Consider the following 16,778-nt stretch of genomic DNA (forward strand, 5'->3'; position numbering starts at 1 on the left):
ACACCTGTGATCCAGATCTTGACATGTAGATCTTGAGGCATAGTGGCCATGAAAAGTTTAGGCCCAGGCAGGGTAGTACACGTCTGCCTTTCATCTCAGGAGACTGAGCCAAGCAGGAAGATCAGCTGAAGCAACTAGCCTCATGGGACTGAACAAATACTAGATTCTTGGACTTCCCCTGCACAGCTGCTCACTTTTGGGTTAGTTGGACTACAGACTGTTAAGTCATTACAGTAAAGTCCCTTAATATATAGAGACATTCCATAAGTTCTGTGACTCTAGAGAACCCTGACTAATACTTACGTGTATACTACTAGGGAGCAAACCAAGAGTCACGAATGTATCTCCCCAGCCCAACACTTTTTTTTGATGGGGTGGGAGGGGTGATGTACTGGCTAGTTTTGTGTCAACTTGACACAGGCTAGAGTTACCACAGAGAAAGGAGCTTCATTTGGGGAAATGGCTCCATGAGATCCAGCTATAAGGCACTTTCTCAATTAGTGGTCAAGGGGGAAGGGCCCCTTGTGGGTGGTGCCATCTCTGGGCTGGTAGTCTTGGGTTCTATAAGAGAGTGGACTGAGCAAGCCAGGAGAAAGAACATCCCTCCATGGCCTCTGCTTCAGCTCCTGCTTCCTGGCCTGCTTGAGTTCCAGTCCTGACATCCTTTAGTGATGAACAGCAGTGTGGAAATGTAAGATGAATAAGCCCTTTCCTCTCCAACTTACTTCTTGGTCATGATGTTTGTGCAGGAATAGAAACCCTGACTAAGGTGAGGAGTGGTGAGTGACTAAGGTGAGTTCCTGGACTTTCTTGATTTCGTCCTTTTCCCATAACATTTATTTGTTTATCTGTTTCTGTATGTAGAAGTCAGAAGGTATCTTGTGGGATCTGGTTCTCTCCTTCCACCATGTGCATCCCAGGATGGAACTCAGTTATCAGGCTTGGTAACAAGCATCTTTACCCATGGAGCCATCTTGCTGGTTTACTGCTTGATTTATGTTTCACATAAGTTAGTGTTAGTGTACTGAAAGATTTGACTTCTATGTCGCATTTCCTTCTTGCTCTCATCGAGTTATTTTAGAGGGATTATGGGGTGCATGCAAGATCATATCATCAGCTCACAGTGACAATTTCACCTCTTCCATTTCTATTTGGAAGCCTCTGTGTCTTTGCCAAATTATCCCTGTCAAGGACTTCCAGCACTTCTCTGAACAGAAGTTGGTTCGAGCAGAAATGTCGTCGTGTTCCTGACCCTAGAATGACGGAATGACGACTTTCAGCTTTTACCCCTGAGTTCCATGTCAGCTGTGTGTTTGTCAAACATGGCCTTTGTCATATTGGGGTGCATTCCCTCTATGTCTTGTGTGTGTGTTTGTGTGTGTGAGCTTTATGACTTTACAAATAAATTGGTTTCCCCCAGAAAAACAGATTAAAGCTGGCCATGGTGGCTCATAGCTATAATCTTAGCACTCAAGAGGCTAAGGCAAGAGGATCAGTGTGTACTTGAGGTTAATCTAGCCTATACAGTATGTTCTAGTCTATCAGGGGTACGGAGTAAGGGACTTTGTCACATAGACCAAATTTTACATGGGTTTTACTGGCTTCCCTGAACTGGACCCCAACTTAACCTTTGATATAGACCAAATAATTATGCAAGAAATTTCCAGCAGGGGGCAGGAGAGATGGCTGAACAGTTAAGAGCACTGACTGCTCTTCCAGAGGTCCTGAGTTCAATTCCTAGCAACCACATGGTGGCTCACAACCATCTGTAATGGGATCCGATACCCTCTTCTGGAGTGTCTAAAGACAGCTACAGTGTACTCATATACATAAAATAAATAATTCTAAGGGGAAAAAAAGGAAATTCCCAGCAATTCTGAGGGGAATGATAAGTTTACATATTGCTTTTTTGGTTTTGTTTCTTTGTGAAATGAAGTGTGAGCTGCTATGTGGGTGCTGGAATTGAACCCAAATCCTCTGGAAGAACAGTCAGTGCTCGACTGCTGAGCCATATCTCCAGTTCCTCATATACTGTTTTTTTTTCCAAGACAGGGTTTCTCTGTATAGCTCTGGCTGTCCTGGAACTCACTTTGTAGACCAGGCTGGCCTCGAACTCAGAAATCCGCCTGCCTCTGCCTCCCGAATGCTGGGATTAAAGGTGTACGCCACCACGCCCAGCTCTCATATATTGTTTTTGTATAAGAGATAAAACATTACATTTTAGAGGGATACTCCTTAAAATTTAAGATGTTCTAAAGGGAAAAGAAACATGCCATCATGCAGAAAAGTGCTTTACATTTAGGACTTAAACAATCCATAAGCTTCAGGAAATCCCTTAAACTGACCAGATTCACTAGTCTCCTTAGTCTCTAAGATGATACACTTTCTATAAAGGACTGGTAAGAGACACAATCAGAGCAGCTGAGTTGCCTGGAAGGGACTCTCTAACCTGTTGAGCTGTCTGTAAGTTGTATGGTGTGCTCCAAGTTTCCAGCTTTCATGAGCTGTCACCCATGGTGGGATGGCTTTTGGTGAGGTAGATGTCTTTGAGTCATTTCTTCTCCTGGAACTAACCCTCAATCATGCTCCTATAAATAACCCTCATAAATAAACTCATTGGTTCACAAAATGGGCTTTGATGATATCTGCTCTTTGGTCTGTGTTGAGTCCCTTCTGGGGTTGTAACAGAGCCCCATACCTCAGCACAACTGACTCCATGACAGAAGTACCATTCAGGCCATAAAACTCAGCATGTAGACAGCACCACCTGCCTAAACAGAAACAAAGACCTAATCCATCAATGTTCATAGTTCTGGGGAAGTCTCCGAATGTACTAACCTTGCCTTTTAGCTTCTGTTGTTCCGAGTCTGGCTAACTGTTCCTGTTAACTGAAGTGTGTCAATCAGGGACATTGTTTTTGTGCTTAAAAGCTCACCCTGAGAAAGCCTCAGTGCTACACTGGGATCCCAAATACCCAGTATAGTCGCCAGCTGGCTAATAAAGCCTTTGTAAAATTTTTGTTGGAGTGGGGGTGGAGAGTTCGAGGCAGGGCTTCTCTGTCCAGGGACTCACTCTGTAGACCAGGCTGGCCCAGAACTCAGAGATCCACCAGCCCCTGCCTCCTGAGTGCTGGGATTAAAGGTGTGCGCCACCATCACATGGCTTTTTTTTTTCCCAAGTCAGAGGACTTGGTTCTTTTCCTCCCCCATGTGAGTTCCAGGAGCTGAACTCAGGTTATTCTTTAGGCAAAGACTACTCTACCAGTCTAGCCTTCTTAGTTGTTATTGTGGATGTTGTTGAGTTGTTGTTGCTTGGTTGAAACAGAGTCTTATGGACTCCAGGCTGGTTTTGAAATCTTTTTTTTTTTTTAAAGATTTATTTATTATATGTAAGTACACTGTAGCTGTCTTCAGACACTCCAGAAGAGGGCATCAGATCTTGTTACAGATGGTTGTGAGCCACCATGTAGTTGCTGGGATTTGAACTCCGGACCTTCGGAAGAGCAGTCGGGTGCTCTTACCCACTGAGCCATCTCACCAGCCCTGGTCTTGAAATCCTTAAGTAGCAGAAGTTAGTCTTGAACTCCTAACCTTCCTGCCTTAGCCTCCTTTGTTCTGGGATTACAGGTATGAGGCCCCATGCACAGCCTCCATATAGTCTTCTGACTTGTAATCCAGTCATATTCATTCACAGGTGTGTCTGCCTTTCCATACTGGAATGAAGATATATGAAGACCCAGCCCGGTTCCTTGAGTCAATGGTTGATGAGTGAGTGGATTGAACTGGGAAACACCTCATGTAGCTTAGACGTAATTACCTTTGTGAGAATAAACAAGATGAAGGTCTTATAGCAGTAGAGCCAAAAACCAGATCTGTGGAAAAGCATCTTCCAAAGAGACGCCTTGCAGGTGACCACACCAGGGAAAGGAGGAAGTAGTTTCCACCCCGGATCTATCATCTGATTCTGCTTACTGAAGTCTCATTCTTCACCAGCCAGACTCTGGACCTTGACTGAGCCCACACTATCCCCCACAATTCTCCTTGGCTCTTTATCTGTTTGAATTTGGAAATACTTGTTTTTCTCTGACTCAGTTGCTCTCCTCTGTCTTGACTCAGCAGACTAAACTGGCTTCACTCAACCTTTCCGAGCCTCAGATCTGCTGTCCTTTCTCTCCAAACAGGGCTAGAACAATATGCTGCAAACAGGGTTGTTCAGAAGGAAGCATATCTGAGAAAACATTTAGCATCCACTCATTCTCAAAGCATGAGTGTCTGCAGATATGGTCAAGTATGAACTATACTTGTCCACGGTTACAGTCATGTATGAGCTATGCCAGGTCCCCGATCTGGTCTCCGATGAGCTACAGTTCTTGCCCTCTGAGACTGCACTGCTAAGTTACTGATTTAGAGAAGAAAAAGAGCAACAGCAATGTAGCACACTTAGAAAGATGCTTAGAGGCATATGTAGATGGCTTTGGGATTACACTGGATAAAAGTGTTATGAAAGTTAATCCAGCAACGAGCAGGACTCCAAGATCAGTCACAGGTCTGCTGTCCCAAGTGCCCCCGAGGAGTGAGCCGCTCTGCCACAACTCACCATGTAGCCAAGAGCAGGCTGTGGCAGGGGGAACCATCGAGCCAAACCTTAGAGTCAGGACCCAATACAAAGCTCACATCTCACCTCTTCTCTGCGAATCTGGATGCTCCTTATAATTTGCTCCAAGAGGCCAATTTGCTGCATGAGCCGGAGGCAGTTCTCCTGCAACTGCTGGTTTTCTTTATCCAGTAAAGACGCCCTAAACATGGCACAAATTGGAGGCATAGCTAGAAAATGTTTCCCTCCCTTCCTCCCTTTCTTCCTGTCTGCAGGGATCAAACACAGAACCTCATCCATGCTAAGCACATCACTGTTATACAAGTCCACTAACTGCACACTCTTTTCCCCTCCATGGCACTCTCTTTGATGCCACAGTGGCTGAAACAGAAGACAGCAGAACAAGACTCGAAGGATGGCCAGAAGCAGCCTCAGTCTCCAGCCCCACCGAGCCCTGGGTGGGGAGACTGCCCCCCCCCCCCCGAGCTCCATGCACGTACTTGCTCTGGAAGGCAGATATTGTGCACTTGCTGCTGCAAATCAGTTCTTCTTGATTTGTGACTTGTTCTAGAAGCTTCCTCTTTTCCAGGAGGAGGTTGTCATTTTGGGCCATGATTTGCCCCTGGAACACTTTCTCCTAGGAAGAGGAAGAAGGACATATAGATTTTTTTTGTTTGTTTGTTTTTTCGAGACAGGGTTTCTCTGTATAGCCCTGGCTGTCCTGGAACTCACTCTGTAGACCAGGCTGTCCTCGAACTCAGAAATCCGCCTGCCTCTGCCTCCCGAGTGCTGGGATTAAAGGCGTGAGCCACCGCGCCCGGCATGGACATATAGACTTGAGAGCATCAGCCCGTGCCCAGGTCTTAACAGTAACCCCAGTAACTCTCGCTTTCTCTCTCTCTCTGGCCCCCAAATCTGTTGGCACCTGTTTGGCATCATTCTTAGTTATGCTAGATATTTCCTGTTTGAGTTGTTTACTCTAGGGAATGCACACATTCACAATTAAAGCTACCTTGGCACTCAAACTCCAGGAAGAAACAGTTGTCTTCCCTGTGTTTTATTTCCAGCAGGTATTAAAGCACCAGCAAGTGCAACAGAATTCTGTGCTTGGCATTGAAATCGTCTCCCTGGGTACGCTTCCCTCTGCTTTATGGATATGCAGTTATTGTTGTTCTGAACAGAGACTTGTTATAGATCCTAGGGCGATTCTCTGGCCTCACTCTTAAAAAAAAAAAGATTTATTTATTTTATTTATATGAGTACACTGTAGCTGTCTTCAGACACACCACAAGAGGGCATCAGATCCCATTACAGATGGTTGTGAGCCACCATGTGGTTGCTGGGAATTGAACTCAGGACCTCTGGAAGAGCAGTCAGTCTCTTAACCACTGAGCCATTTCTCCAGCCCATTGCCTCAGACTCTTTTTTTTTTTTAAAGATGTATTTATTTATTATATGTAAGTCCACTGTAGCTGACTATAGATGCACTAGAAGAGGGCATCAGATCTCATTATGGACAGTTGTGAGCTACCATCCATATGGTCACTGGAATTTGAACTCAGGACCTTTGGAAGAGCAGTCAGTGCTCTTAACCACTGAGCCATCTCTCCAGCCCCCTGCCTCAGACTCTTAAGGGCTGGCATTACAGGCACATGCCATGCACTCTACTCGCTGTGTTCTCTTTTCATTCATTCATTCATTCATCCATCCATCCATCCATCCATCCATCCATCCATCCATCCATCCATTCATTTAAAACAACTATACGGGTGTGTACCATAGCATGTATGTGGAGGTCAGAGTATAAAGTTCTTTTTGAGGATTGCTGGGTCCTTGGGGACTGAACTTAGGGCTAACAGGCTTGGCAGCAAGTGCCTTAGTGCCCTTACCCACTGAGCCATCTGGCTGGTCTGTAGTTATAATTCATTTTTAGGCAGAGGGAGAAAGGTAAGAACTTAGCTTGCTTACCATAGCTTAGACAAGTCAAATTACCACATACCTGGTGGCTTTGCATGGCAGAAGTTTATTTTATCACAGCCCTAGGAGGCTAGAAATCTGGGATCAAGATGCTGCCAGGGTTAGTTCTGGGGACTGAAAAGGTCTCCCTGTCAGTACTGGAGGCTGAACCCAGGGCCTTGTGCATCTTAGGCAAGTGCTCTAGTGCTGGGCTACACCCTGAGCCCTAACAGGAACACCTTTCCAAGTCTCCTCCAGTTGCATAGTTGCCAGGCGTCCTCCATGTCCTCTGGCTTACAGACACATCCTCCCCTCTCTGCCCCTGTCCTCATGGGGTGTTCCAAGTGAAGTCAATATGTCCAATATATAATTAATAATAATAATATATTATCGATATAGTAATAGTATAATAAGTCCAATATACCTGCATCTTTGCAAGGAGAATGGCAGAAGCAGAGAGCAGGACACACCCCCTGGGAGGGAATACCCCAGAACCCACCTAAAAATCCTGGGCATGGCTGCGAGGGTTAACCCCAGCACTGGGTGGTAAAGAGGCAGGGATCCCTGGGTGCTTGCTGTCCAGCCAGTTAAGTCTCATTGGTAAGCACTAGCCCAGTGAGAGAAAGGAAGCAGGCACATGTACATATACATCCACACATATCTACACACCAGTGTGCACACATACATACACATACATTAAAAATAAAAAGAACTCCTCACACGGAAAGGTGGAAGGTGGTAGGAAAAACGAAAGCTGAGAGAGAGAAGCCATGAATAATGAATGTGAAGATGAGCGAGCCTTCTCAGACTGCCGACTGCCAGTGGGGTCACAGCTCTCTCTCTCTCTCTCTCTCTCTCTCTCTCTCTCTCTCTCTCTCTCTCTCTCTCTCTCTCTCTCTCTCTCTCTCTCTCTCTCTCTCTCTCTCTCTCTCTCTCTCCTCTCTCTCACCATTTCATTTTTCTGTTGCAGTTTCCCAGTTTCATCTTCAAGTTCTTTAATCCTCTTATTCCGTACCTCTAACTCGTGAGTTAGACGGTCCTTGACCTTTTGAAGCTTGGCTTTGTGACAGTGGTGTTTGTCTTTGTAGTTTCTATAAAAGCAAAATTCAGGATAAGCACTCTGATATACAGGTAGGGTCTATTGGTCTCCTTTGGATATGACCTATGGACCTGTAGTGTAGATGCTGGCTTACCTCGCATCTTCTTCACTTAGGTGAGGGTTGAGTCTAGAACAATCCCCTTTTTAACCAGTCCTGTGAATTCCAGCCTCTGGCTTCCCGTGGTTTGAACTGATGACTCTTTAGTGTCTGAATTTAATTTTGGAAACTCCTCGGCTTTGGGTCCCTGATGTAGGAATTCTGAATCCTGCCCCACTGATGAAAATTATTATTTCTATTTTTCTAGCTCCTGGCTCCACTGTTTGTTTTGTTTTGTTTTGAGACAGGGTCTCACCATATAGCCCTGGCTGACCTGAAGCTTTCTATATAGACCAGGCTGGCCTTGAACTCAAAGGTATCCACATGCCTCTGCCTCCTTCACAAGTACTGAGCCTAAAGGCATGTGCCACCATACCTGGCCTATACTCTTTGCATTAAAAAAAATATATTATTGCCAGGCAGTGGTGGTGCACGCCTTTAATCCCAGCACTTGGGAGGCAGAGGCAGGCGGATTTCTGAGTTTGAGGTCAGCCTGGTCTACAGAGTGAGTTCCAGGCCCACACAGAGAAATCCTGTCTAAAAACAAACAAAAAACAACCAAAACCAAGCCAAACCAAACCAAAACCTGAAACTAAAAAACCAACCAACCAAAACAACAAAACAAAACAAAAGAGTACAAGATGCTGGAGCGACGGCAGGACAGTGGAAGCCTCAGCCTTACACAGGGGGCCTCCATGTCAGGCATGGGCTGCCTATGCCGGCGTTGTCAGATATGAGAGAAACACACACACACACACACACACACACACACACACACACACTGCAAGCCTCACCATGCCCAGTTTTTTATCTCCTGCTTTGTGTGTGTCCGCAAGTGTGTGTGTGTGTGTGTGCATGTGTGTTCACAAGTCTGTGCACTATGTGCAGGTGTGCATAAATGTGTGGATAAGTATGGAGGCCAAAGGCCAGTGTCTGAGTGCTGGTGCTCACCATGTATTTTGACACTGAACTGGGAGCTCACCCATCTGACTAGGTTGACAGGCCGGTGAGCTCCAGGATCTGCCTGTCTTCCCCTTCTCCCTCAGCACGCAGGTTACAGGCTCATAACATGGATTTTGGGGTCCTCATGTAACTACCAACTGAGTTGCCTCCTGGCCTCTGAAGCCATTTATACTCAGGTTTTCATACAATACCCTAATGCCACTTTTTGTAGACAGTTACATTCATAAACTTGCCACAGACCCATTTCAATCCATGGCCCTTGCACAGTGCCTACTACATGGTGTGAAATACACCCTTCTGTAAGTTGTTTTCAGTTCCTAAGAAGATAATTCCCTCCCATAACAATCTCCTTTTCTTTTGCACTGGGGATGCATGGTGGAAGCTATTCCTGGGTACCAGCATCCTGAGGAGCATCAGAGATGGGGCATCTCACAGTACACACAACCTTCCTAGCCTCCTCTAGGCCTTCCAGATGTTCACAGTGATGCTGGTGGACTTTTGGTTTTGAGACAATTTTCTAACAACATGGTGCAGGCTGGCTTTGAACTCCTGGTCCTTCTGCTTCCACTTCTTGAGTGCTGAGATTATAGGTGTGTGCCACTACAGCCAGTAACATCATGATTTTTTTTCTAAAATAGTGCGTCTCGTGTAGCCCAGGATAGCCTTGAACTTGGCTACATATCTGAAGCTGACCTAGAACTTCTGCTCTCCTGCCTCTACTAATCACTACCTAATGTTCCAGGTCTGTGATACCACACCCAGTGGTGTTCTGACATCACCTGACACTCAGCACACACCTTCAGAAATTATTCTACTTACCCTAGCTAGTGATGCCCAATCTTGGGCTGGAGAGTTGGCTGAGCAGTTAAAGTCACTTGATGCTCTTGCAGAGAACACAGGTTCAATTCACAGCACCCACAGGACAGCTCACAACCATTTCTAACTCAAGTCCCAGGGGCTCCCATGCCCTCTTCAGACCCCCAAGGATGCCAGGCATGCATGTGGTGTACTTACATATATGCAAACAAAACACTCATACACATAAAAATAAAATAAAAAAATTAAAGCCCCAAATCTTTAGCTTCCCAACCAAAGAGCCTCTTAGATTTACTAAAAAAATTATTTTATTTTGAAAGAAAAGGGATTAAATTATAGAGAAACTGGGAAAATAGCTGATTCCCAATATGTTAACTCTCTCTCTCTCTCTCTTTCTCTCTCTCTCTCTCTCTCTCTCTCTCTCTCTCTCTCTCTCTCTCTCTCTCTGTGTGTGTGTGTGTGTGTGTGTGTATCTATATGTAGGCTCCTGCACACATGATGCTTGACAGCCAGGGATAATCCAGAGGCTTCCCTTGCTACTGCTGCCTGGCTGTCTGGCTTAGATAATGGTTTGGTCTGAGGTTCTAAGTCCACTTGCCCAAAGAATGTGTGGCTTTTCTGTCCTTCTGACTGTGTTAACCACCAACCTTGTGAGGTAGCACAACACTTAGGGGGAAAACTTTAGCTTGCGTCTAAGTAAAATCAGAGTGCGTATTACTTGGGCTTCAAGAAGATGAGGAATTTGTTCCTTTGGAAAAGCAGCTGGGAAAACATGTAAATACAAGATTTATCTGTAAAGTTCAGGACTGGGATCAGGGAGTCAGAAACAAAAATGAATCATGTGCTTTGTCCTTTCCTTCCATTGCCCTTCATGGATCGGTGACCTTCATCTCTGGACACGTGTTAGAACTGTATGGTGATGCTCTGGGAAAACACTGGTTGTTCTTCATAGATTTCAATTAAATTCATGTATGTAAGGACCCACGCACATGCAGTTGGGGTTGGAGTCATTTTTCTAAAGGTCATGCATAAATAACATGGAGAATTATTCAGCCTTGCAGCCGTAACACACACACACACACACACACACACACACACACACACACACACACACACCACTCAAAATCCAGTGGAAAAGAAAGACATAGCTGTAAGTACAAATGTAAATAATGGAATATGTTGAGCTCTTGCTCAAATCATAAAAAGAACAACATGCAGAGCGAGCCTGCTTAGAGATTCTGGGAAGCGCACGCAGCACAGCAGTGGTTGCCTGAGGAAGACACAGGGGATACAGCTGCAGACTGACTGCACACAGGCAGGAGAGACTCAAACAGTGGGGACGTGTTCTGCATCTTGATTGAGGTGGGAGTTACGTGTATGTACACATTTGTCAAAATGCGTTGAATTGTCTATTAGTCTTTTGGACAGGTATTCTATATATGTCAAAAGCAAGGATGTTGGAGGACAATTTCATCAAGATCCCTTCCCCCTTTAAATGGGACCTGGGGAAACAGCAGCTCCTCCATCATGGTAGCAGCAGTGGCAGGATGCTTTTGGACATTTACCACGGCATTAACGATGCATAGTGCTGTTCATTCATGGACCCTGGAGCCATTCCAAAGGGAATCAGCCCTGGGGTGGGATGACTGGCCAGCCAGCCTAAGCTTTTTCGGAGGGCACTTTTGCTCCTTGTGCTCTCTGGCGCCAAATGCTGGTCAAGGCATGAAATTACACTGAGTAAAATTGCATGGTTTTGCCACCATCCTGTACAGCAGCAGACAGGTACCAGCATGTTGGCACTGTTTGTGAGAATGGGATTTGGGCCTGGCCTCAGGGAGGTCCCAGGAAGGCTCTGCTATCGAAGCAGGTGACACTGCAGTGATCAGTTAGGACTTTTGCACTCCCTGGCTCTCTAGTGTCTGGTGTATATACTGTCCAGGCAGAGGAAAGGAAATACAAGACAGCCCGAAGAGACAGCTCAGTGTTTTGGCACCCACATGGTGGCTTACAACAACCTGTATGTAACTCCAGGTCCAGGGGATCTGATGCCCTCTTATGGCCTCCAAGGGCTCCTGCATGCACATGTAAACACATGTAGGCTCACACTCATATACATAAATTAAAAGTAAATAGTATCTATTAAAGAACATAGGGAAAACCCTTGAAGACAGTGACAGGGTATACTGGGGGAAAGCAAGATACAGAGTTCCGAAAATAGTTAAATCCCTCTTCTTGGGGAGGAATTGGGCCCCACATCTTCCTTAGAACTATGTAGATGGGACTGGGAAATCACACTGATGCCCCCCGCGGTGTGATTACTCTGGGGACTGCTAGCAGTTGAGCCCCTTGTATCCTATTTGTCCACAGTAAGCCTTTTTTTTTTTTTTTTTTTTTTTTTTTACCTCATGTGATCACCAAGTTGCTCCAAAAACTGCCCGTGTTCTTGCCATAGGGCTTCCTTTTCTTGCTGCAAGCTAGATAGTTTCTCTGACAATTCCTGGTTGCTCTTGACATACTGAAAAACATGGTGGAGAAAAGGGACTGGTCTGTGTGTGTGCAGTCAAATCCTCACATAAACTCCAAAGGGCAAGTGTGATGAGCCCTAGATACTGCTCCAGTCTGAGGTTCTCTGTCTAGCTAAATGTGGGCTTGCAGGGAGACCTGTATTCTTCCACGTGCTGGGAGCAGGCTCCCTACAACCCGCAGAGAGACAGGCGCTCCCAGCTCAAGCCCCTTCCTGACCTCATCCTATGTGCCCTTTTGTCTGACTGCTTATTTCTATCCTTTAAAATGACCTTTGTAACATGCCAGGAAGCAGTAGTGCAGGGTTCCCCTGTGTTGTGAGAGCACTCTAGCAAAGTGACTGAATCTCAGGAGGGAATGTGGAAACACCAGTCCATTTCTAGTTGGTCAGGAATTCTGCAGGCCAGGCTAGCAGTGTGGCTCGGCTGATAGAGTGCTTGCCTAGTAAGCACTTGGTCTTGAGTTGGATCCCCAGCCTTGCGTAAAGCTACATGTGGTGGCACTTACAACCTTAGCAACTGGTCAAGAGCATTTTCAGCTACATAAAGAGTTTGAGGCCACTTGGCACTATGTGAGACCCCGTCTCAAAGAAAGGGGCGGGGAGAAAAATATCCGTGGGTCTTTTTCCAGGATGTTGCCCTTTCTGCGACCTTTAGCTTGGCCATCATAAGCCAACCTGAGGTTCTTTGGTTACCTTGCTTGGTGGTCTCTGAGTTTTCTGGATCTGTGGCTCAGCAGCTCAGATCTTTATTTGCGCATCCTCAGTCTTTATTCTGTCAAGCGTTTCTCCTCCTTTTACCTTGGTTTTCTGTATTTGCACCACGCATTACACTTTCTGTATCGAATAGTCTGCTCTTTCTTCCCAAAGTTCACTTTATTTGCTGCTTTTGAGCTGTCTGTTCCAGGATCCAGGATTCTCCCCTCAGCTGTGTGCAGTCTGCAAAGAGACCTGTCACAGGCTGCCGCCACTTCTGCTTCTGTTCTTCCTTAGACTCTCCATCTCTCTGCTTCTCCGTTTACGTGCCACCTGCTTCATTAGGGCCCGAAGCGTGTTAATCGCAGGTAAGTCTTCAGTGTCACTCAGGTTCTTCTCGTTGTGTCTTAATATGGCTTGTGAATTTTCCTTTATAGTCAGACATGAAGGGAGTTGTTAAGATGGACATTTAGTGTGCGCTGCCGTGGCAAGGGGGCTGGGCTGGATTCTCTGCTCAGATGAGAAGATCGTCGTCGTCGTCTTTCAGTCACCTTCACTTTTGACTATGGCCCTTGCACATGCCTCTTTCCCTGTCTCCATTGCTTCTCCTTAAAATGGGGATGGGGTGGGCTGATACTGCAAGTTTCTCTTGCCCTGGTTCAGTTAGGTTCTGACAAAGCCCCACCATGATCTTTGAATACCTCCTTGCCCTCCCCTACAGCCCTCGACCAGAGCCCAGGGAGAGATTCCGCACTGAGCCTCCAATGGTTCATCAGTTTCAGTGCAGGATTTCCTACCTGGTTCTCACCAAATCTTCTCTCTAATGTGTCCATCTCTCCGGACAGTCGTGACCCTGTGACCTCACTTTTTTGATAGATCAAGAAGTATTGCTTGAAAATTTCAGCGTGCTCAGCTTTTTATTTGTGGTTACAGTGGAGTAGAGATTACTTCCAAATTCCTCTTGTGTAAAACCTTGAGCCAGAAACTTCCATAAAATTCCCTGAGGTTAGGAATTAGAGCACTTGTGGGTGAGTGAACATGTGGAGACCCAGGCTGGTCACATGGACTCTGAGTCACGTCCCACATTCCCAGGCGTCTCTTCCTTCTGGCTATTTCTGAGTCTCAACCTTTTCTAATAAGCTTGTAAAACCAAGTAAACATTTCCCAAGACATCCTACTTTTATGTATGTGTACATCTGTGTGTGTGCACCAGCAAGGCCAGAAGAGGGCGTTGCACCCCCTGAAGCCAGAGTTATAGGCAGTTGTGAGCTGCTGCATATTGGTGCTGTGAATTTAACTCTGGTCTTCTGGAAGAACAGCAAATGCTCTTAACCTGCCTCTCCTGAGCCATTCTAAGCCACCAGGACCAAACCTGATAGATAGAGTCTCACAGTGGCTTCAGACTCACAGCTGACCTCCAGTAACAAAGCTGGGAAATCTAGACCGATAACGGGGATGGTCCTGAAGAACAAGCCAGTATTCTGTGGGATCTGATGCTGTCTCCAGGCAGATGGTGTCCGCTGAGTGAAAGCTTTGTACACTCTGCTGGTGCCCACGCAGGATTGCTTTGTGTGTAGGAAAAACAAACAAAAATAGACAAACAAGAACAACAATAAGAACGCGCTCGTCTGCCTTCAGAAGTGAAGTGCTGTAGTACTGTGGGCTCACTGGCCTGCCTTTCCCTCTTACTGTTTCCTTGAACAAGCAGCCAGAGGCACGGCAGACAGCAGACATCTTTGGCCCTGGAGGAGTTAGCTTCCCTGTGGTCTCTGGGTCCTCTGGGTTTATTGGAAACCCACAGCAGCTTCTTCTGACGATCGCCCTTCCAGAAGCTCTGCAAGCACTTTTTCCTTGTGTAGTAAATACCTTCTTGTTTGTCTGGGGGCTCAGGGCACACAATCACCAAACCACTGAATCACTGATCAGGATGTACAATGTGTTGGCTATTTTTATGTCAATGACGCAAATGGCAGTCATCTGAAAGGAGGGAACCCCAAGTGAGAAAACGCCTCCATAAGATCTCACTGTAGGCCATTCTCTCTCTGTGTGTCTCTCTGTCTCTCTCTGTCTCTCTCTCTCCCTCTCTTGGGTTTCTCTGTGTAGCCCTAGTTGTCCTGGCACTCACTCTGTAGACCAAGGCTGACCTCAAACTCAAGAGATCTGCCTGCCTCTGCCTCCCAGGGGCTGGGATTAAAGGTGTGCACCACATCCCTGACTGTAAGGCTTTTTCTTAATTAGTGACTGATAAGGGAGGGCCCAGACCATTGTGGGTGGGTGCTATCCTTGGGCTTGTGGTCCTGGGTTTTAGAAAGAAAGTAGGCTGAGCAAGCCATGATGAGCAAGCCAGTGAGCAATACCTCCTCTACGGCCTCTCCATCAGCTCCTGTCTTCAGGTTCCAGGCCTGTTTGAGTTCTTGCCCCAACTTGCCCCCCCTCCAGCCCTCCAAAATAGGATTTCTTTGTGTAGCTTTGGCTGTCCTAGAACTAGCTCTGTAGAACCAGGCTGGTCTCAAACTCACAGAGACCCACCTACCTCTACCTCCCCAGTGTTGGGCTTAGAGGTGTATGGCACCACTGCCTCTCCAACTTGCTTTTGGTCATGGTATTCCATCACAACAGTAGTAACACTAGAACACCTCCTGTGTGCTTCCTTGGTGTTTTCAAACTTGTTATTCTGGGAAACTATAGTCATGAAAGCAGCTCGGAAGAGCTATCTTTTGTAAGAGAAATTATTCAGGAAATGTAGGTCAGAAAGTTTCTAAGTCAGGAAGAGGGCTTTATTCACGCGCGCGCATGTGTGTGTGTGTATGTGTGTGTGTGTGTGTGTGTGTGTGTGTGCGCGCGCGCACATGTGCGTGTGTGCACGTACACACATGTGTGATGTGGGCGTGTATGTGCCATAGCCATCATAGAGACATCAGAGATGATGTCATTATCCTTGTCTTCTCACCTTTAGATGGGGTCCTCTTTGCTTTTCTACACTGTGCTCCCCAGGGTCCCTGGACCTTGAACTTCCAGGGATTCTCCACTCTGCCTCCTATTTCCCCATAGGCGCACTGGGATACCAGACACTCACACTGTGTGCTGGGCTTTTACGGGTGCTGGGGATTCTTTTTTTTTTTTTTAAAGATTTATTTATTTATTTTGTGTATATGAGTACACTGTAGCTGTACAGATGGTTGTGAGCCTTCATGTGGTTGCTGGGAATTGAATTTAGGACTTCTGCTTGTTCCGGTAGGCCCCGGTCGCTCAGTCCCTGCTTGCTCCAGCCCAAAGATTTATTTATTATTATAAATAAGCACACTGTAGCTGTCTTCAGATACCAGAAGAGGGTATCATATCTCATTACACGTGGTTATGAACCATCATGTGGTTGCTGGGACTTGAACTCAGGACCTTTGGAAGAGCAGTCAATGTTCTTGTCCAGTGAGCTGGGGATTCAAACTCAGGTCTTCACACCTTCCCAGCAAATGCTTGACCCACTGAGTGATGTCCTCGGTCCACATTGGACTTTAATCTGCATCTGAGATGACCCCTTCCTCATCTTACAATTCCTCCCCACACCTTCCACAACTTGCTTCTACTGTGCTCCTGAGGTCCTTGCTTCCAGGGGCCCTTTCTAGATAGCTCGGATGCTGAACAAAATATGACCTTTTTAAAGTCTCATGTTTTGTAGGACACCCATTCATATATATGTAATTAAAATGGTCTTATTCCTATTTTTGCCCTATGTTGATTTTTTTTTAAAAAAAATACACATTTTTCATTTTATGTATAAGAATGTTCTGCCTTCATGTATGGCTGTGTACCACATATTTGGTGCCTACAGCATTCTGATCCCTTGGAACTGGAGTTACAGACAGTTGTAAGCTACAGTGTAGGTGCCTGGAATTGAACCCATATCCTCTGGACAAGCAGCCAGTGCGCTTCATCATTGAGGCCTCCCTCCATCTCCTATTAATTTAATTTATACCCTAACCCAGCCCAGATGATACAGGGAGGTCATATTTCCTTCCCCTCCACTTGAGATATATCTA

At 46.1% G+C, this 16,778-nt stretch overlaps 1 protein-coding gene across 4 annotated transcripts in view; it reads right to left on the reverse strand.

Annotated features, from left to right (window-relative positions):
* Window positions 1–16,778, reverse strand: part of Ccdc30 (coiled-coil domain containing 30) — an 89,717-nt gene that overhangs the window by 2,764 nt on the left and 70,175 nt on the right. For all 4 annotated transcript variants that reach the window (XM_021200495.2, XM_029540449.1, XM_029540450.1 and 1 more), the window contains 4 exons: window positions 11,927–12,039; window positions 7,499–7,640; window positions 5,094–5,230; window positions 4,681–4,795 (listed from right to left, as the gene is read on the reverse strand). In XM_021200495.2, coding sequence (XP_021056154.1) covers window positions 4,681–4,795; window positions 5,094–5,230; window positions 7,499–7,640; window positions 11,927–12,039 — 507 coding nt within the window. The remainder of the gene's footprint in view (window positions 1–4,680; window positions 4,796–5,093; window positions 5,231–7,498; window positions 7,641–11,926; window positions 12,040–16,778) is intronic.

This window comes from Mus pahari, chromosome 6 (assembly GCF_900095145.1).
Source record: "Mus pahari chromosome 6, PAHARI_EIJ_v1.1, whole genome shotgun sequence".
NCBI classification, from domain to species: domain Eukaryota; kingdom Metazoa; phylum Chordata; class Mammalia; order Rodentia; family Muridae; genus Mus; species Mus pahari.